This window comes from Phyllobates terribilis, unplaced genomic scaffold, assembly GCF_046119375.1.
Source record: "Phyllobates terribilis strain yellow unplaced genomic scaffold, ASM4611937v1 Scaffold_4__5_contigs__length_816908805, whole genome shotgun sequence".
NCBI classification, from domain to species: domain Eukaryota; kingdom Metazoa; phylum Chordata; class Amphibia; order Anura; family Dendrobatidae; genus Phyllobates; species Phyllobates terribilis.
The window spans coordinates 617,535,453-617,557,175 of record NW_027362764.1 but is presented as its reverse complement, the minus strand read 5'-3'; the positions used below and the strand labels follow the sequence as shown (position 1 = coordinate 617,557,175).

At 42.2% G+C, this 21,723-nt stretch overlaps 1 protein-coding gene across 2 annotated transcripts in view; it reads left to right on the top strand.

Moving 5' to 3' along the window:
* TCEA1 (transcription elongation factor A1) overlaps positions 1 to 21,263 on the top strand; it is a 53,774-nt gene extending 32,511 nt beyond the window's left edge. For both annotated transcript variants that reach the window (XM_073679298.1, XM_073679297.1), the window contains exons 8-10: positions 11,794 to 11,940; positions 12,781 to 12,852; positions 20,652 to 21,263. In XM_073679298.1, coding sequence (XP_073535399.1) covers positions 11,794 to 11,940; positions 12,781 to 12,852; positions 20,652 to 20,660 — 228 coding nt within the window. In that variant the 3' untranslated portion in view covers positions 20,661 to 21,263. The remainder of the gene's footprint in view (positions 1 to 11,793; positions 11,941 to 12,780; positions 12,853 to 20,651) is intronic.
* The last annotated feature ends 460 nt before the right edge of the window (positions 21,264 to 21,723 follow it).

Sequence of the window (21,723 nt, the reverse complement as noted above, 5' to 3'; positions counted from 1 at the left end):
ACAAAGTATATAAAATGTTAGAAAAGCATTATAATAACACCAATTTTCATGAAAACAGCTTGTTAGTGATGAACATTACATCACTAACCACGTTATGGGGGCAGCGATGATGGTAACTAGGACGTGACAGGTTTCCTTTAAATGTTCATTTTTTTTCTTCCACATCCAAAAATTCCTGTGAAGCACCTGAAGGGTTAATACACTTTTTGAATGTGGTTTTGAGCACCTTGAGTGGTGCAGTTTCTAGAATGGTGTCACTTTTAGCTATTTTCTGTGATATAGACCCCTCAGTCACTTCAATGTGATGTGGTCCCTAAAAAAAAAAAAAAAAGTTTTGTAAATTTTGTTGGAAAAATGAGAAATCAGTGGTCAACTTTTAACCCTCATAACTTCGTAGCAAAAAAAAAAAAAAAAAATTGGTTCCAAAATTGTGCTGATGTGAAGTAGACATGTGGGAAATGTTACTTATTAACTATTTTGTGTGACATATCTCTCTGATTTAAGGGCATGAAAATTCAAATTTTGAAAATTTTCACAATTTTCACCAAATTTCTAATTTTTTTTCACAAACACAAGTCACATCGAATACATTTTACCAGTATCATGAAGTACAATGTGTCACGAAAAAAACGTCTCAATCAGGGGGATCCGTTGAAGCGTTCCAGAGTAATTACCTCATAAAGTGACAGTGGTCAGAATTGTAAAAATTGGCCTAGTTATTAAGGATATTATTGGCTCCGTCCTTAAGGGGTTAAATCACATGTTCATCAAATGTGCACCTTGTTGTCTTTGCCCTAAAATGGATTTGCAGGATTTTTCAAATATGGTAGAAGTAGAAAAAGAGGAGGAAAGCATTCCTCGCCATTCACAACCCCTGCTTTTCCAGCACGGTTGCTTTTGTGGTCAGCGGTAGTCCTGCTTTATGTCCATCATACATGTGACAACGTCAGCCAGTGACTGGTCTCAGCGCGCATGTACAGTATGTGATGTGATGGACATGACATTACACCAGGATCAACGAGATCACCAGAGCGGCGGCAGGGATGGAATGAGTCCTTTTTAAAGGTTGTTTTTTTTTTTTTTTTTTTTTTTTCCCCCCCTTTGCCAACTGTGCAATCTTTGCCAAGTTGGATCTCATAAGTATTTAGTGTTCTTACATTTGCTTGTAAGATATTAAAGGGGTATTCCCATCTCCAAGATCCTATCCCAGTATGCAGTAGGTATAATATAATATAACAAATACTTCCAATAAGAATTGTAGCGTAGTTCTCCTGATTCGCTATGTCACTTACCCCATGTGTAGGGCATTGCAGTAGATTAGGTATCCATGGTTACGACCACTAGCAACTGTCACTATATGATTGTAATCATGGATACCTAATCTACTGCAATGCACTGCACATGGGGTAAGTGACATAGCGAATCAGAAGAACTACACTACACTTCTAATTGGAGGTCTTTGCTAATATTATTACACCTACTAGATATTGGTATAGGATATTGGAGATGGGAATACACGTTTTAGAGTGTCATAAAAACGTCACCTTTCTTTGAAAACTATAACAGTGTGTGACTACTGGATCTTGAATAAGGTATAATACACCCTGGTCTGAAGAGCTTGATAATTGGAGGTTGTGTTGTAAGTAGTGTTGAGCGATACCTTCCGATATCAGGAAATATCGGATCGGATTGGATCGGGCCGATACCCAAAAAGTATCGGATATCGCTGATTCCGATACCGGAAACCAATGCAAGTCAATGGGACACAAATATCGGAATAAAAATAAACCCTTTCTTTCCTTGTAGGTTAATTCTACATGAAGGAAAACAACTAACAATAATGTAGAATGTATTGGGGGAGGTGGTTGCCCAAATCGATGGGAACAGTGCTCACAGTGAAACATGAAAAGCCGGCAATTCATCAGCGGCATACACCGGTACCCGACAATTTATAACAGAAAGAAGAGAGCTTCACACACAGATTAGATAGATAGAAACATGTCAGTCACATATATATGAAGTACAATGATAGTGTTGCTTACTGTACTTGTCATTTAGTGTTAAAGGATTTATTTAAAAAAATATTAGTGTTTTCATGCACCTTCTCTTTAAAAAAAGCCGGCCGGCAATTCAGCATCGGTACCCGACAATTTAGAACACAAAGAATAGAGGATCACACATAGATTAGATACATAGAAATATGTCAGTCACATATATAAGAAGTACAATGATAGTGTTGATTACTGTACTTGTCATTTAGTGTTAAAATAAAGGATTTATTAAAAAAAAAAATTGGCGTGGGGTTCCCCCTAATTTTAGTCTCTAGCGGAGGTTAAGCAGATGGCTGGGGCAGATGTTTTAAGCCTGGGAAGGGGGTAATACCCACGGAGCTTCCCAGGCTACTAATATCAGCCCCCAGCTGAATACCTAGCCTTTACTAGCTATTAAAATGGGGGACCCCAAAAAAAAAATGACGTGGGGTCCCCCCTATTTTAATAGCTAGCAAAGGCTAGGCAGACAGCTGGGGGCTGATATTAATAGCCCAGGAAGGGTGCCATGAATATTGGTCCCCTCCCAGGCTAGAAACACCAGCCGTCAGCCGCCCCAGAAATGGCGCATCCATAGGATGCGCCAATTCTGGCACTTAGCCTCGCTCTTCCCACTGCCCTGTAGCGGTGGCAGGGGGTAATAGGGCTGGGGTTGATGTCAGCTGACATCAAGCCCAGGTTAGTAATGGAGAGGCGTCTATAAGACACCCCCATTACTAACCCCATAGTCAAAGTAAAAAAAAACACAAACGCCCAGAATAAAGTCCTTTAATTGAAATAAACACACAATTCTTTATTGTTCTAAATTAAACCATACTTACCATCACGCCCATTCCAGCTGAAGCCAACGATCTCCTGCAATAAAAGAAAAATAATAAAGCAACATCATCCTTACCTTTCCATGGTTCCCACGACAGCTTCAGCTCTGCTACATCGAGATGACAGGCTGGACCGCAGCAGAAAGCTACCATCCAGCCTGTCATCCCGCAGACACTGAGAAGCGCAGGCATGCTTGCGCTCCTCAGTGTCTGGCTGTGACGGCATCCAGATGAGCCGACAATGAACTCGGCTCACCTCATGCACGTCACTGACAGCGTGGGAGAATTCTCCTGCGCATGCGGTGAGCGTGAGAGACTCGGCTCATCGGGATGCCGTCACAACCTGACACTGAGGAGCGCAAGCATGCCTGCGCTTCTCAGTGTCCGCGGGATGACAGGCTGGATGGCAGCGTTCTGCAGGTCCAGCCTGTCATCTCGATGTAGCAGAGCTGAAGCTGTCCTGGGAACCATGGAAAGGTAAGGATGATGTTGCTTTATTATTTTTCTTTTATTGCAGGAGATCGTTGGCTTCAGCTGGAATGGGCATGATGGTAAGTTTGGTTTAATTTAGAACAATAAAGAATTGTGTGTTTATTTCAATTAAAGGACTTTATTCTGGGTCGTGTTTTTTTTTTTTAAATACTTTACTAGAAATTCATGGTGGTCATGTCTAATATTGGCGTGACCCCATGAATTTCGGGCTTAGGGCCAGCTGATAATGCCAAGCTGGCCCTAACCCCTTTATTACCCAGTGAGCCACCGCACCAGGGCCCTGGATGAGTTGGGTACAGTGCCAGAAGATGGCGCTTCTATGAACGCGCCATTTTCCGGGGTGGCTGCGGACTGCAATTTGCACCGGGGGGGGCAGAAAGCTTGGGCCTCCCTGCGCTGCAGATTCCAGCCCCCAGCTGCCTAGTTGTACCTGGCTGGACACAAAAATAGGGAGAAGCCCCACGTATTTTTTATTTTTTTAATTATTTCATGAAATAATAAAGAAAAAAGGGCTTCCCTATATTGTTGTGTCAGGCCAGGTACAAATAGGCAGCTGGTGGTTGGGGGCAGCCCGTTCCTGCCTGCTGTACCTGGCTGGACACAAATATAGTGCGAAGCCCCACGTCAATTTTTTTTAAATTATTTCATGAATTTCCTGCAAATTGCAGTCCGCAGCCACCCCGGAAAATGGCGCGTTCATAGAAGCTGGATGCTGTACCTGGCTGGCATACAAAAATATGGCAAAGCCCACGTCAAAATTTTTGGGAAAAATTAATTAAAAAATAAATAATAATTTAGGGACTGCATCTTTATTAACTCCTCAAATGTCATTTAGTGTTAAAATAAAGGATTTATTTAAAAAAAAATTGGCGTGGGGTTCCCCGTAATTTTAGTCTCTAGCGGAGGTTAAGCCGACTGCTGGGGCAGATGTTTGAAGCCTGGGAAGGGGGTAATACCCACGGAGCTTCCCAGACTACTAATATCAGCCCCCAGCTGAATACCTAGCCTTTACTAGCTATTAAAATGGGGGACACCCCCCCCCCCCCCCGAAAAAATGACGTGGGGTCCCCCCTATTTTAATAGCTAGCGAAGGCTAGGCAGACAGCTGGGGGCTGATATTAATAGCCCAGGAAGGGTGCCATGAATATTGGCCCCCTCCCAAGCTAGAAACACCAGCCGTCAGCCGTCCCAGAAATGGCGCATCCATAGGATGCGCCAATTCTGGCACTTAGCCTCGCTCTTCCACGCTGCCCTGGTGCGGTGGCAGGGGGTAATAGTGGTGGAGTTCATGTCAGCGCCAGCTGCCATGAAGCCCAGGTTAGTAATGATGGGCGTCTATAAGACACCCCCATTACTAATCTACAAAGTGTTAAAAAGAAAAAAACACACTACACCCAGAAAAAAATAATTTATTTGAAATAAACCACACCATTTTATTTAATTCTTAGTTTACTAAAAAAAAATAGTTACCTGTCCACGTTCCTGCGCTGATCTCCCATGCACAGCTGTCACATCTGGAGATGGTGACAGCTGTGCATGGCTGCTGTAAGCTCACACTGCCGGGAACACGTCCGCTCCTGGCAGCGGGAGCCACTGACTGAGGTCACCGGAGTGCATTCAGGCGGCACAGCTCCGGAGACCTCCTTTACGGCTCTGCTGTACCGTGGGAATTTCTCACGATACAGCAGGGCCGTAAAGGAACTAACCGGAGCAGCGCTGCCTGAACTCCGGCGAACCCGCTTATGTAATGACGGAGCTGCTTTACGGCCCCATCATTCTAGCGGCGGCAGCGGTTCAGAGCGGTCACATTCTATGTGGCTGCTCTAAACTGGAGATCTTGGTGGGAAACTCTTGGACTACTACGGAGGGGTAAGGATAAGGTTGTGGTTTATTATTTTATATTTTTTTACAGGAGATCGATGGCTTCGGGGAATTAGGTGTCTAGGTGAGTATAGGTGTAGTTTTTTATTTTTTACTTTATTTTAGGTGGCGATCGGCGGGGACAGGTAATGTATGAACTAATTTATTGTAGGTAACCACTGGCCACCAATGACATGTATTTAAAATTTATTGGGGACACAGTAGGGCAATTTAAATAGCAGGATCAGGCTGATGGGAACTACTGCTCCCATCGAGCTGATCCTGCTGGCACGAGTGGACGGGGGACCGACATAGGCCGATGGGAGTAGTAGTGTCACATCGGCCTATGTCTGCCTGCACGCACACACCCGCATACATCGCACAGACACCGCGCACACCCGCACACACTCGCAGACATCGCACAGACACCGCACACACCCGCAGACATCGCGCACACACTAATCATGACGGGCTGATGGTCTGGGAGGTGAGGCTGACCTGTGCGGCCGTGGGAAAGTTCATGTGAGTTCATGCAATGCAGTCAAGCATGAACTCACATGAACCCTCTGAGGGCACCGTGGCTACTTCAAATGAACAGCTGATCAGCATCACCTGATCATTTGAAATAACCGGCGGGAAAGCGCAGCACAGAACGGGAAAGCCGGCGGTGAAGTCTTTTCACTGCCGGCTTCCCCGCCCGGGTCCTTCGCTCCCCGCTCCTTGGTGCTGTGCTCCCCGCCCGGTCCTAACTTATGATCGGGATGGGAGGTGGCGAGGGGAGCGGAGGATCGGGGTCGGAGGCTGCGGGGAAGCAGTATGGGGCTGTGTGATTGTTTAAAAGCCGGCGGCTTTTTACCGCCTGCCGGCTTTTAAACAATCAGGAGAATTCTCCTACGCTGGGATGGCATTCTGATGACAGGCTGGATCGCAGCTGAGCGCTGCCATCCAGCTTGTCATCCTTCAGAGACACTGCAGAGCGCAGGCATTATGGGAACTTCCGATTCCGGTATTCGATATTGTAAAAGTATCGGAATTAAGTATCGGAATTCCGATACCGCGAATATCGGCCGATACCCGATATTTCAGTATCGGAATGCTCAACACTAGTTGTAAGTTCACATCACTGCAGTGTAGTAGTTTGCATCCAACTCTAAACTCCCATATATTGGTAAAGGTCAGGTGTTAATGTCAGGTATAAATTAGTCATTAAATCCACCAGTAGTATCTACCAGGTGAGACCACTGCACGTACATTCACACTGCAGCTGAAAAATCTGCTGTGACGGAATATAGATTTCTGCATGTCAGTGGGTGAAATAGGTATCCGAATACAAATCCATAAATTAAATTGGTGTTCTCAAGTTATAAAATTGCTTTTATTAGTTAACATGAAAATAAGCAAGTTTGCAATTGACTTACTTTTTCTATCTGTTGTAGTTCCACAGTGGGAGATTTTACCTTACATGGTGTACAGTTGAGTGTCAACTAGCTACATTTCAGGAGAGGGGTTAACTCCTAACATACTGGTCAGCTCTTTCCAGCCCATTGATTTCTATACAACAGTTATCTGCTCACTTCCCTCCAACTCAATCTCAGGTCCTCACTACAGTACCTGCTCTTATCAGTCCAGTAGATTCACAATCCAACCAGCCAGGCCCCCAGAATTATAGCTGTATGCTTGTTCAAATGCCCTGTTATCTCTACATGTAAATATAATGATAGCAGTGTAGGCTCAGAACAAACTACTGATAGCTGAACTTGTCACAGTGGAACTTGTGCTAAACTTTATAGTTCTAAGGCTGGAGTCACACTAGCGTATAAAAAATCGGTCCGATGTTGATCCAGAAAAGTAGGATGACTGTCATGCGATTCACAACTAGCATCCATTTGACATGCATATGCAATGCGTTTAACATTTTTTACATACTGTAATTCTCTGTGTAATTTAAAACTAGTTTTCAAACTAATAAAGCAATTTTATAGAGAGTTGGTCGTCAGATATTTAAGAAGCTCTGTGGAGCTTATCCGGCAGCTTTTTAGGAATAAATGTAAAAAAAAATGGTATGGGGTCCCCCTATTTTTAATAACCAGATAAGGAAAAGCAGACAGCTGTGAGCTGCTCTTAATAGTCTGGGAAGGGGCCAATATCCATGGAGCTTCCCAGCCTATTAATATCAGCCCACAGCTGTCTGCTTAGCCTTTACTGGTTGTTGAAGCCAATAACCGCTGCGAGCAGTGACGTCAGTAAGGTTACCGCAGTTCAGCGGCTGTGAACTGTGATCACCGTACCAACATCACCGCTCGTCACAGCAGCCGGGTTCTTGCGCTACGCAGCTTGAGAACCGGCAGTGCCTGCTGCTCCCAGTCTATGGAGATTCGTTCTCTGAACGGAGCTCCATAGACTAGACAAAGATGACTGGGATCGTTGTGGAACCTCCATATGGACTTTGGACCACTGGGGATTCTTTTTTTTTTTTTAATAAATGGGTAAAAGAGGGAATTTGTCAGAGTGCTTTTTTATAAATTAAGGACTTCTAGGTGTTTTTCTTTTGACTACAGGGTTAGTAATGGGGGTGTTTGATAGACACTTCTCCATCCCTAACCCCTGGGCTTGATGTCAGCAGACACTACACAGCTGATATGAAGCCCAAAACCATTACCCCAATTGCCAACGCACCAGGTCAATCAATCAAATTTAAATATTAGAGAAAGATAACACAAGTAAACACAAAATGCAGTTTTTAAATGAAGGTCTGTATTAAAGGGAAGATGGCATTAAAATAAAAAAAAGCAATTGAAAAAGTATTAATGTTTTTAAAATTTTTTTTAAATATTTGTTTTTAATGAAGTGAAATCTAAAAAAAAATGTAAAAAGGTTTGGTATTTCCACTTTTAATTTAAACATTAGGGGGAGCAGCTGCTGAAATTTGGCATGAAAACCTGATCTAGTACTAGCTCACATTACGACTGCAGTAAATGTGGGCTGGGTCTGTTCACGTGTGTGACGTCACCCCTCTCCACCCCTTCTGGGTGTTTGTAATAGGATAAGAAAGAATAAAGTTTAGGATCACAATGAGGAGCCATTTTGTTGGTGACTGCACAGTGATACTAACAAGTAGATAGTGTCACAGAGGACGGACAACAGCGCAGATTCTATTAGTTGGTGCTGCTTGCTGTATCATAAGCTGGGATAAGATACGTGGAGTGTAACACACGCTGGGATTATTCGCAGCACATGATACACTACACTGAGCCCTGTATCTGCATACGCGTAGTGTATCGTGCTTGATGGGATTAGAGACACTGGTCTGGGGAGTATGCACATGATGGGATTAAAAACACCGGTCTGGGGAGCATCACGCATGATGGGATCAGATACACTGGTCTGAGGCATATCACTTATGATGGGATTAGATACTCCCCAGACCGGTGTATCACGTATGATGGGATTTTTTTGCGCCCTGAGCTGAAGTTTCTACTGATACCATTTTGGGGTAAATTACGCGTTACGCATTTATTAATCGGATTAATTTATTTTATATTTTGATAGATTGGATTTTTACAAATGCAATAATACCAAATGTGTGCATTTTTTTATTGCTATATTTTTAATGGTACAAAAAGGGGGGGATATATAAAGTATATATACTATAATATATAAATATATATATATATTTTTTAAAATTTTTCACTTTATACTGTATTTCTTACTTGAAGCTGCGATCATCCAATCTCTTCTACTATACATAGTAAAATTCATATGCACTCATACACCTAGGAAAATAGAAAAATACACACTCGTATACACAGGAAAATACACACAAGCTAAGCTCACACACAGGAAAGTACACACACGCTCATACACTGGAAAATACACGCACACACGAAATATATACACACACACATTCCTCCCCTTGTTCATGCCCAAACACAAAAGATAAGATTGAAAGCAGCTGCACAGGTTACCTGGAGTGTTCTGGGCAGAGGGCACCACACACGACAGACATGCCTGCTTTCATCTTGCTCTGCTGCTCTCCGATGTCTTGAGAGTCCCTCCTCTCCTGGCTGATCTGACACTACGGAGACTTGGGGAGAATGCTGCGTGCAAAGTAATGCAGCTTCCTCCTTTTTTTTTTTTTTTTTTTTCTTATTTGCTTTGTCGGGTGTAATGATGGCATTGCATACACAGCTCTGCTATGGCAGACGTTACAGTGCCATAGCAGAGCTGTGTTAGTGATCAGAGCCCACCAGGTTCATAATTACTCTGCTGTGCTCTGAACATTGCGGTCACAACGGTGATCAGCAACCTGGTAATGTACTACTAATCCCAGGTTGTTGGTCACTGCTGGTGATACTCGCCTCACCCCGGACCTTCGCTCCCAGGCACTTGCCGTCACTGCACGCACTGACCAGTGTGTGACCCAGCTCACAGCTATGGCAGTTTCAATAGAAGAGATGCGGTCGGGTCGCGACCATAGACTCCTATACACAGTGGCTACCGTATTTGAGGTTTGTAACTGGCCTTACACACAAGCAAATGCAATTGGCAGCCCCCAGTGGCTGCAAAAAAATATTAATAAACTATTAAAACTGTGAATTTTATTTTGTATTAAAAATAATTGATTATATAATCAATAATTATTAATACAAAAATAAAAATCGCGACACCTTCCCTTTAAGTGAAAAAGAAATCCAAACCTACAACCCCTTGTATGAAAAAGTGATTCCCCCCACCCCCACCTAAAACATAAACTGTGGTTTATCATATCTTTGGGAAGCTGAGTTCAATTTCCCTAGCCACACACAGGCCTGATTATTGCCACACCTGTTCTCAATCAAGAAATCACTTAAATAGGACCTGCCTGACAAAGTGAAGTAAACCAAAAGATCCTCAAAAGCTAGACATCATGCTGCGATCCAAATAAATTCAGGAACAAATGAGAAACAAAGTAATTGAGATCTATCAGTCTGGAAAATGTGTTAAAGCCATTTCTAAAGCTTTGGGACTCCAGTGAACAACAGTGAGAGCCATTATCAACAAATGACAAAAACATGGAACAGTGGTGAACCTTCCCAGGAGTGGGCAACCAAAATTACCCCAAGAACTCGGCGACAACTCATCCAAGAGGTCACAACAACATCCATAGAACTGCAGGCCTCACTTGCCTCAGCTAAGGTCCGTGTTCATGACTCCACCATAAGAAATAGACTGGGCAAAAATTGCATGCATGGCAGAGTTCCAAGACGGAAACAACTGCTGAGTCGAGACAGAAATTTAACTTTTTGGAAGGTGTGTGTCCCGTTACATCTGGCTTAGAAGTAACAGCATTTCAGAAAAGGAACATCTTACCAACAGTAAAATATGTTGGTGGTAGTGTAATGGTCTGGGGCTGTTTTTGCTGCTTCAGGACCTGGAAGACTTGTTGTGGTAAATGAAACCATGAATTCTGCTGTCTATCAAAAAATCTTGAAGGAGAATGTCCGGCCATCTGTTCGTGACCTCAAGCTAAAGCGCACTTGGGTTATGCAGCAGGACAATGATCCAAAACACACCAGCAAGTCCACTTCTGAATGGTTTAAGGAAAACAATATTAAGACTTTGGAGTGGCCTAGTCAAAGTTATGACCTTTTAAAAAGGTGATTCATGCTCGGAAATCCTCCAATGTGGCTGAATTACAACAATTTTTTGCAAAAATGAATGGGCCAAAAGTCCTCCAGAGCGTTGTAAAAGACTTATTGCCAGTTGTCGCAAATGCTTGATTGGGCCACCCTTAGCAACAACAACTTCAATCAGTTTAGGTTTTTTGGGCCAATCACTTTTTCACACCGGGCCCTGTAGGTTTGGATTTCTTTTTCCCTTAATAAAGACCTTTATTTAAAAACTGCATTTTGTGTTTACTTGTGTTATCGTTGTCTAATATATAAATTTGTTTTGTGAACTGAAACATTTAAGTTTGATAAGCATGCAAAAGAATGAGAAATCAGGAGGGGGGCATAAGATGGATAAGAAATATACAGTGTATATACACCGCTGTATATATCTTATCTATTCTGTTCTTGCTGTGAATTTACTTTACTTGGCTGATGAAATGTTGTTTCCTTTTGACATGTGTCCGTAAAAATCGGACGGCACACGCATGGGCCATGTGCCGTGCATTTTTTTTTTTTCCTCTCGCACCCATTGACTTGCATTGCTGAGTACGATCTGATTCTCGCAGGCAATCACAGCATGCTGCGATTTTTTTTTTATTTATTTTTATCCTTAGTCTGAGCTCGCAGATGAGTTACTAGCATTGGGTAGAGTGCAATGTGATGTTTTCTCGCATTGCACTTGTCCGATTTATACGCCAGTGTGAGTGAGCCCTTATATTGAGGTTCTGCTACTCACCAGAGCTGTCACTCAGTGAGGAGACCCCACCCTGCCAGAAACCAGGAAGTAAAGAAACTGTAGAGTTGTGAGCTGCTGAAGAGGCAGCTTAAGAATAACCCTTTAACAATCCGCATGATCTTAAAATCTGGGCTTTTTACCCCCCTTCCCACCCACAAATTTTTGTTGTTTTTTTTTAACTACTCCAGGAAATGGCAAGTGATGAACTTAAAGAAATGAGAAAGAACCTTACAAAGGAGGCCATCCGGGAGCATCAAATGGCCAGAACTGGTGGTACACAGACTGACCTATTCTCCTGCGGCAAGTGCAAAAAGAAAAATTGTACTTACACACAGGTAAGTTGCAGCAAACGGCTTCCTTAAGTCCCCAATACACCGACTAATGTCGGCTGAACTCGCAGATATCAGCAGGATCAGATTGACAGTCTGCATAAGGGGGCCTCCCGGCTCTCCCGAATAGGTGGTTTTGGGGGAGGTAATGGTCCGGCTTGTCTGATTTTTGGACTGCCTCTCCTATTGCTCTCTGTGATAGAACCTGCCTCCAGTGGAGTCTGGCCACGAGTCTTTCAAAGAGACCACGGGAGCACTAAGCCGAGCCAATGATCGTATGGCTGGCTATTTATTACATATGGGGGCTTTATTGTACACAATGCTTAGGACTTTTTCCTTTATCTTTTATATACTTTAAAACCATGCAAATAAGTGGTAACTATTGTGTAACCATGAATACACTAAATAAAAGCAGTGTAGTAGTAACTGTAAAATCCATCTTTGTTGCATTTTATAAAAGGGGTTTTTATAGTATTCATCTACCCCTACTAATAATGCCTCATGTTGTAAGCTCGAAGCACTTTTTATTTTTTTATTTTATTTCTTTTTAATATAAATGTTTCTTACTTACCAAGACTACTTCTGGAGTCATCACTGAAGTACAAGTGTATTTCTGACTCCATGCTTTGATTGTTTTATCCCCCTCAATAATTACCTATTATAGGAAGCCCCTATGTGAGGCCTCTTACTGGAGCTAGTGGGTGGGCTTAATGTAGCTGCATACTTGTAAATAAAGTAATGCTAGTTATTAGAATAAGTTCTACCAATATGAATAACACAGAATTCTTTCAGTACAGAAGTGTCGTATTCTTTCCAAATTGACACCTTATGTTTTGCATTATTTAGGTTCAGACCCGCAGCGCTGATGAACCTATGACAACATTTGTGTTTTGTAATGAATGTGGAAATCGGTGGAAGGTAAGACCTGTAGGAGTGTAGTGTATGACTACTGGATGTCACTGGAATATATAGTAATTGCTAGTCATGAGTATGTTAGGGCTTGAACTAGAAATGTTTCTTCTCATCCGACCCTATGGTGGAGAAGAATTGCATGTGCATTGTCCCTCCTAAATTTGTAAAATGCAAAGCGCAGATAATCTGCCCCTACAAATGAGTTATAAAGCCTGTAAGCCTTGTTTGGCACATTGCACTGTTTATAGTCAAATCAGGGTAAAATCTTAGTCATGTCCTAAACGCCCATCTGCTACTACATCTGTGGGAAGGGGAGAGTGGGCTTCATTTGACTGGACACTGTCCAGAATCCTCTTAATTCGTTAGGAGGCACAGAATTATGGGCTTGAACAGGGGACCCAACCTGTAGCTCGAGAGCTACATGTGGCTCGCGGGCCTTTTGGTGTGGGCTCGCGGCTGTCTGCCTGCTTGGTGCGTTAGCACCAGGTGTAGCAAACAGCTATTAAGAGCAGATCTCTAGATGGTGACTTGTGTGTAGTCCTGCACAGAAGGCCAAATCTGAATGGGGGTAAGATACGAATCCCTGGAGCTTGACGTACTGCCTTGGTGTGATTTCAGTGGAAAAGCCTTGACTGTCTTCATACCGGTAATAGGGGGTTCTGAGTGTCACTACTGTGAGTGGGACAGTCTTTTTCATGGTTCAGACTTTGTGAAAAGGAGTTCGTTCCTTACTTTTTCCAGGAAGACACGTTGGTTTATTGCATCGATGTCGAAGGTTTGATGGGTCAATTCAAAATCCAATATGATTCAGCGCAAAGGCGTCTTTATAGATTCTTCAAAAAGAAGTCTCAAAGCAGTTTTAGGCTATGTGCACACGTAGCGTTTTTGATGCGTTTTCGTGGCGGTTAGGGTGGTACCCAGGTTGGAGAGGAGGACTATAACTCCTCTCATCCCGACCGCTGTTCCCGCTGATAACAGCGGGAGCAGCGTGGATGGGAGGAGCAGTTGTCTTCCCAGCCAAGCCGGTTACCACACGCTGTTAAAAAACAAAACAAAAAAAAAAAAACTCTATACTCGCCTGTCTGGCGCCCCCCCGGTGTCCTCCTGGTCCCCAGCAGCGATCCTCTCCAGCCAGCGGTATACTGCGGGCTCGCTCCCCCAGTATACTGAGCAGCCAGGACCTACGGTGACGTCAGCGATCAGCTGATTGCTCACGTGACTTCACCCTGAGAACTTTCAGAAGAAAGTTTCCAGCGTGATGGCAGTGAGAGCTCACCTGGGCTCATCAACTGATGAACCTAAGTGACCTCCTGCACAGCAATGTACGCGGACAGGGGTGATTTTACACCCCTGTCAGTGTACATTGCTGTCTTCTACAGCAGTGACATCATGATTGCTGATGTCACTGCTGTAGAAGTGACATGGATCATCGTGGGAGACTCGTTGGCGGCACGTGGACTGCGTCATTGGCGGCGGACAGGTGAGGAATATGGTTGGTTGTTTTTACTTTTCTTTTTTTTTTTTTCAGATCGATGGCTTCGCGGACCCGTACAATAATTTTTTTTTTAAAAAGTGTGTTATTTTATTTAAATACTTTTTTCTGGCCGTGTTTTTATTATATGTAAAGGCGACGACCATTTTACTGTGCAGTTATTAATGGGGGCGTTTTATAGACGCCCTCAATTACTAACCTGGGCTTCACGTCAGCCGCCAATACAAGGCTGACGTGAACCCCAACCCCATTACCCCACTCGCCACCGCTACAGGGCAGTGGGAAGAGCAGAGGCTAAGCTCCAGATTTGGCTTATCTTATGGATGTGCCATTTCTGGGACTGCTGAGGGGTGATATTAATGGCTGCAGAGGGGGGCTAGTATCCATGGCCCCTTCCCTGGCTATTAATATCAGCCCGTACTGTCTGTTTAGCCTTTTCTGGTTAGTTTTTATAGTTATAGTTACATTGTTGTGTAATGGCATCTTCCCCCGCTACGAATATCAGCCCCCATTGGTCGGCTTTCCCTCTGCTGGTTATAAAAATGACGTGGGAACCTATGCCATTTTTTTTTTTTACTTTTTGGGTCTGTGCCCACGATTCGGATGTAGCAGCGCTTTGGACGCATATTTTTTGCTGCGTCCAAAACGTTGCATTCTATTGAACGCAGGTTAATCCACATGTGTTCACTGAACCATGCGGATGTACCGCATTCAACACTTTCTAGTCGTCAAATTTCTGTTGCGTGGACTAGTGACTCCGCAAGAGAATTTGACATGCTCTGGTCCTGAAAGACGCGCTGCATGTCAGTGTCCAAACTAACCCACAGCGTGTCAATTTCTGTAGCGGACACTCTAGTCTCCGCTGCAGATTTTGACTGATTTGAAGTGTCATTATATGCGGTGGATTCCAATGTACCGACAACAAAAGTGCGGCATTAGAACACCGCGTTTTGGACGCAACAAAAATGCAATGTATTCAAATCGCTGCTGAGTGCTGATTGGGGGGGACATAGCGGCTATCGAACCAGCTGTGAGATGTTAATTATGGCCACAGACCATGTTTGCAAATGGCACCTTCCCAGGCTAAAAATCCCAGCTCACAGAAGCCGCATAAATTACATGAATAGACATGTTAATGAAGACTGGATGAATGGTACTAGCTGACACCCAGCTCTTTTGTTTGGTTATGACAAGGTGTCAATCAGACCTTTTCATTACCAAACTTAATTAAAGTAAAATAAAGAGTTAAATAAACAGAGTGAACACTTTATTTGAAATACAACAGACACATTCTTTAATCATTCAAATAAACAAATATACTCGCCCCAGTTCTGATGGTAATCCAAGGTTTAAGCAATGTCCCACCAAATAACTTTATTTAGCTCCAAAAATCATTCATTGATGTACAAAAACGCATGTAAAATCCTTATGCGTTTTTCCTGCCAAGGCGATGCAGAAACGCTCAGGAAATTTCTGCTTCAAATACGCATCGTGCGCACATAGCCTTACTCCACAACGGCTGTTTTTACGCTTCCATCCCTGTAGGTCATTCAGTACACTTGAAGGAAACCTACGAGAACTTGGAATTGGTTCTTCATAAACTTTAAATATAAAGACCACGGTTGGCAAGTGTGTGCGGATTTGAAGGTCTTGTGCATGCTGCTTGGGCAACAAGCTGGGTATGCCAAATACCCTTGTTTTCGGTGTCTGTGGGACAGTCGAGACCGACAGAATCACTGGACCAAGAAGAGTTGGCAGCCGAGGGTGCTCAGTCGTTGGAAAAAAATGTCCTCCGAGAAACTTTGGTACCTCCCTATAAAGTTCTTCTACCACCTCCCCACATAAAATTGGGCTTGATGAAGCAATTTGTAAAATCACTTCCAAGAGATGGGGAATGCTTCATATACTTGGTCACCAAGTTTCCAAGCCTCTTGGAGGAAAAATTGAAGGAAGGTGTGTTCGTCGGACCAGACGTTAGAAGGTTTATAGCTGATAGTTTGTCAATACCATGACGGATCCTCAAAAAGAAGGGTGGATTGCATTTAAAGAGGTCGTAGAGAAATTTTTAGGCAAAAAAAGATCTTGACTACAAAAAGATTGTTGGACGAATGCTGAAAGCATTTCAAGCTTTAGGTTGCCTGATGAGTTTGAAAGTGCATTGCCTCCATTCCCATTTTGACTACTTTCCTGAAAATTTGGGAGCTGTGAGTGAAGATCAAGGTGAACGATCTCACCAGGACATTAAAGAGATGGAAAGAAGATGCCAGGGGAAATGTAGCATTACAATGATGGCAGACTACTGTTGGATGCTACAGAGAAACATTCCAGATGCTACTCACAAGCGTAAATGTACCAAGAGGAGCCTCACAGGGAAAAAAAAATCGATTTTTAGTGAGTGTTAGTGAGCTCATTTCAGTTCAAAAATTATTTTCATGAAAAATTTGTAATAAAAAATGTATTTTCTAACTCTATTTTCATTTATTTCGCAATATTGCCTTATTTAACATAGTTACCTAAATTGTCAGGAAACGTGAAGTCCTATGACAAAATGGAGGTCATTTTCGGATTCATCACACCAAAAAACATAGAATAGCCAAAACAGCTCTTGAAATGTTATTTTTTGCAGACCTGTGTAATTAACCCCTTCCCAGGGCGTACCAATACTTATCTGTGCCATGGGCCTGATGCGTATTAGTACGCCCTGGCGATTTCGCCTGCACACAAGCGGTGCGGGCGAGATCGCCGGGTGTCAGCACCGGGTGTGAGCTGTGACAATCAGCTATGTGCAGGGAGCGGTCCCCCACCACTCCCTGCACATTAACCCCCGAAATGCTGCGATCAAAATCGATAGCAGCATTCCGATGGCAAGAGGATGGAAGCGCGATACTTATCTTTTCTGCTGGCGTCTGAGTCCGGTCCCGGATGTTGTCATGGTGACCCGATGTCATCATGACAACATCCGGGTCACCAGGAGGCAGGAAGTTGCTTTGGTCATGCGCAGTGCGCGACCAAAGTAACTTCTCCCTGTGCAGCGCTGACAAGCTGCATAGCACAGGGATGGTTCTGCATTCCTGTGCTATACAGCCAATCGGGCTGCAAAAAGTGAAAGTCCCATAGTGGGACAGTGTGTAAAAGTAATAAAAAAAAAAAAAAAATGTAAAAGTAAAAAAAATAAATAGAAAAAAAAAATTGTAAAATTCTGAAAGAAAAAAGGTTAACCCCTTTAGTGAACACGGTAAAAAAATAAATAAAAAACGAAACATAAAACGATTCTTTATCATACCGCCAAACAAAAAATGGAATAAAACGGCTGAAAACGTCATGTCCTGCAAAAAACAAGCCGCCATACAGCTCCAACGGCCGAAAAATAAAAGTTATAGCTCTCAGAATAAAGCCATGCAAAAATAATTATTTTTTCTATAAAATAGTTTGTGTAAAAGTGCCAAAACATAAAAAAAAAATCTAAATGTGGTACCGCTGTAAACGTACTGACACGAAGAATAAAGCTGCCTTATCAATTTTACCACACATGGAACAGCATAAAAAAAAAAATAAAAAATCCTGAATTGTTGGTTTTTGTTTATTCTGCCTTCCAAATATCAGAATAGAAAGCGATCAAACAATGTCACGTGCCCGAAAATGGTACCAATAAAAACATCAACTTGTCCCTCAAACAAGCCATCACATGACTGTAGTTCTCAAAATATATGGTGATGCGAAAACTAGTCTTTGCAAAAAAAAAAAAAAAAAAGTTTTTTTTTAGTGTGTGACAGGTGTCAATCATAAAAACCCGATATGAATCTGGTATCTCTGTAATTGCACCGACTCGAAGAATAAAGTCATCTAATCACTTATACCGCACGAGGAATGGTGTAAAAGATAAACTCTCGGGTTAGGGTAGGATTAGGGTTGGTGTTGGGATTTTTTCAGAAGTAAAGAAAAAAAAAATGACAACGATATGGCGACTAATGTTGAGCGCAAGTGCTCACTACTTGAGTTTGCATCGGGTGCTCGGGTATGTACCGAGTATCGCCCCAAATGTTTTGCAGCTGTTATACAGCCAAAAAAACGTTGCGGGGACTGCCTGCCATGCATGAGCGATCCCCACGTGTTTTTTTTTTGGGTGTCTAATAACCGTGAAACATGCGGGGCGGGGACTCGAGCATGTCACTTGAGCACCTGAGATACTTGGTGCATACCCAAGTACCCGATGCAAACTCAAGTAGCGAGCACTTGCACTCAAGACTAAGGACAACTTATTCAATATGATGACCTAATGTTATCAAATTCTGTGTCCTACCCCCAGAGTTTAAAATGTTCACTATACCCCTTGATAAAATCCTTGAGGGGTGTAGTTTCCAAAATGGAGTGACTTGGGGAGGGAGGGGGTTTCCACTATTTCGGCACATCAGGGGCTCCCCAAACGCAACATGGCGTCCACTAATTATTCAAGCAAATTTTACATTCAAATGGCGCTCCTTCCCTTCCGAACCCTGCCGTGCGCCCAAACAGTGGTTTTTCCTCACATATGGGGTATCTGCTTAGTCAGGAGAAATTGCACAACAAATTGCATGGTACAATTTCTCCTGTTACCCTTATGAAAATGCAAAATTGGGGGCTGAAAAACATTTTTGTTGGAAAAATGTGAAAATTGTATTTTTACAGCTCAATATTATAAACTTCTGTGAAGCACCTGGGGGTTCAGGGTGCTCACCACACATCTAGATAAGTTCCCTGGGGGGTCTAGTTTCCAAAATGGGGTCACTTGTGGGGGGTTTCAACTGTTTAGGCACACCATGGGCTCTCCAAACGCAACATGGTGTCCGCTAATTATTCAAGAAAATTTTACATTCAAAAAGTCAAATGGCGCTCCTTTCCTTCCGAACCCTGCCGTGCGCCCAAACAGTGGTTTTTCCTCACATATGGGGTATCTGTGTGCTCAGGGCAAATGGCACAACAAATTTTGGGGTCCATTTTTTCCTGTTACCCCTGTGAAAATAAAAAAATTTGGGTCTAAAGTAACATTTTTGTTCAAAAAATTCCTGTGAAGCACCTGAAGGGCTAATAAACTTCTTGAATGTGGTTTTGAGCACCTTGAGGGGTGCAGTTTTTAGAATGTCACTTTTGGGTATTTTCTGTCATAAAGACCCCTCAAAGTCACATCAAATGTAGTGAAAAATGAGAAATCGCTGGTCAACTTTTAACCCTTATAGCTCCCTAATAAAAAATAAATAATAATAATGTTGGTTCCAAAATTGTGCTGATGTAAAGTATACGTGTGGAAAATGTTATTTATTAACTATTTTGTGTAACATATCTCTGATTTAAGGGCATAAAAATTCAGAGTTTGAAAATTGCGAAATTTTCGCCAAATTTCTGATTTTTTCACAAACGCAGGTGATATTGAAGAAATTTTACCACGATCATGAAGTACAATATGTCACGAAAAACAATTTCAGAATCAGGGGAATTTGTTGAAGGGTTCCAGAGTAATTACCTCATAAAGTGACCGTGGTCAGAATTGTAAAAATTGGCCAGGTCATTAACATGCAAACCACCCTCGGGAGTAAAGGGGTTAATTGTTAATGGCTGTGTGATTTTTGCAGTTACAACTGCTTTTTACCTGCAATATTGTGCCCGCTATATATCAGAGTGAATTAGATAATGGTAGTACATAAAAGAAACTAAAACACAGAACATTCTACTACTATAAAAACATTCCTTATTTGAAAAACCTAAAAAAAAATTGACAAAGCAAACCCACAAATACATCTGCTAAAAATCTTTAAAAGTATAGGTTAATCTAACTGACTCCTACATCAGCCAATGCATATATATTCACAAATGGATTAGAAGATCACTGTTGATCTGCTGATATATTCTATTATCCCCTAAAAGAAAAAAAAAAACCTGCCTGACAGTGGAGGTTGGAACCCTAATATACGATTGGCGCCCCCGCTCACCGTCTGCTCTCCCTTCCTTATGCCCTAGTAGACCCTATTCTACTTGTGTTTGGCCTCTTAATGGGGGTGGCGCCTGCAGAGAGTAGGTGGGGGGGTGAAGCATGCTGTGCAGCCCTGGCTAAAATAAAAAATACACCCCTGTATATTCTGTTGAAGTCCCTCGTCCGTACATCATGGTTGATACTCGGATGGTTATTCACGGATGATTGAAACCGTCCATACAGGTTATGTATGTAAAGCGCTGCGGAATATGTTGGCGCTATATAAAAATTATTATTATACAGGTGTTTTAACAAAAGTAAAAAATATGCTAATTAACATTTTTTCTTTTTCTTTCTCTCTCTTTATAGTTTTGCTAAGATTTATCATATTCTGACACCAAAACCAGGAAGAGGCAGTTTTGTAATTGAGAAGACGAAGTACTCTTCCAACTTTTTTTTTTCTTTTTTTCATTTTTTTAATTGAAGCTGGGTTCAACTTGTGGGATCGTTTTTGCAATTTTAAGACCGAAACACTTTAAAACAATTTTTCTTTTGAAAAGTTTAGGAAGCCGCAATTTTATGGTGCAAGTTTAGAAAAAAGGAAATCTCTTTTTTATAACAGAGTCATATTGCATTTTATGGGTACAGCTGAGGCATCTGGCGTGAACATTATTGAATCCGTTTTGACTTTAGGTCTCCTCCCGATTGGTATTGTGTGCTTCATAGTCTTGCACCCTCGCAGTCCCCTGAGCTGTAATGAACGTGTACATAGTTTGCAATGCGTTTGTGGAAAACGAATATTCCTCACAGAAATGTAATGTTAGAAACGCTCTAATCATGAAATAAGAAGTGTTAACTATGAGGCACCAAATTAAGTTATTTTGTTAACTCATGGTTAGATTGATCTTCATTCCCGTTAATAATTGTCATGCTTTAATTTTTGTTTTATATAGCTTTTCATTAAAACTGAGATTGTTTGTACTTACTGGATTGTGATTTCTTTGCAGTGATTTTTTATTTTTTTGGGGGGTAAATTTTGGTTTGTAAAGAAAAAAAAAAAAGAAAAAAATTATCTGTTTTCAAAATGTTCATTTACAGTAAAACATAAATCCCCAAATGAGTCCATTTTGCAAACTACACCCCCAGGGATTTCACCTAGAGGTGTAGTGAGCATTTACAGTTCCTGTCTCCATGTCACATTTACAGAGTCCTGAGGCCGTCATATCGTGGTTACCGACCCTATAAATTGTGTTCCCTGGGGTAAAGCAGTGTTGTATATATGGACGTATACTGCTGGCTGGGCACATGATGGGGCTCAATAGGGAAGGACCAATAACTGTAGTTTTTACTGGATTGGGCTCTGACATGCATGATCAATGGAAACCCCTGACATTAGGTTATTTATGTAGGAGTGATTCTGATTGCTGTACACAATATTCCC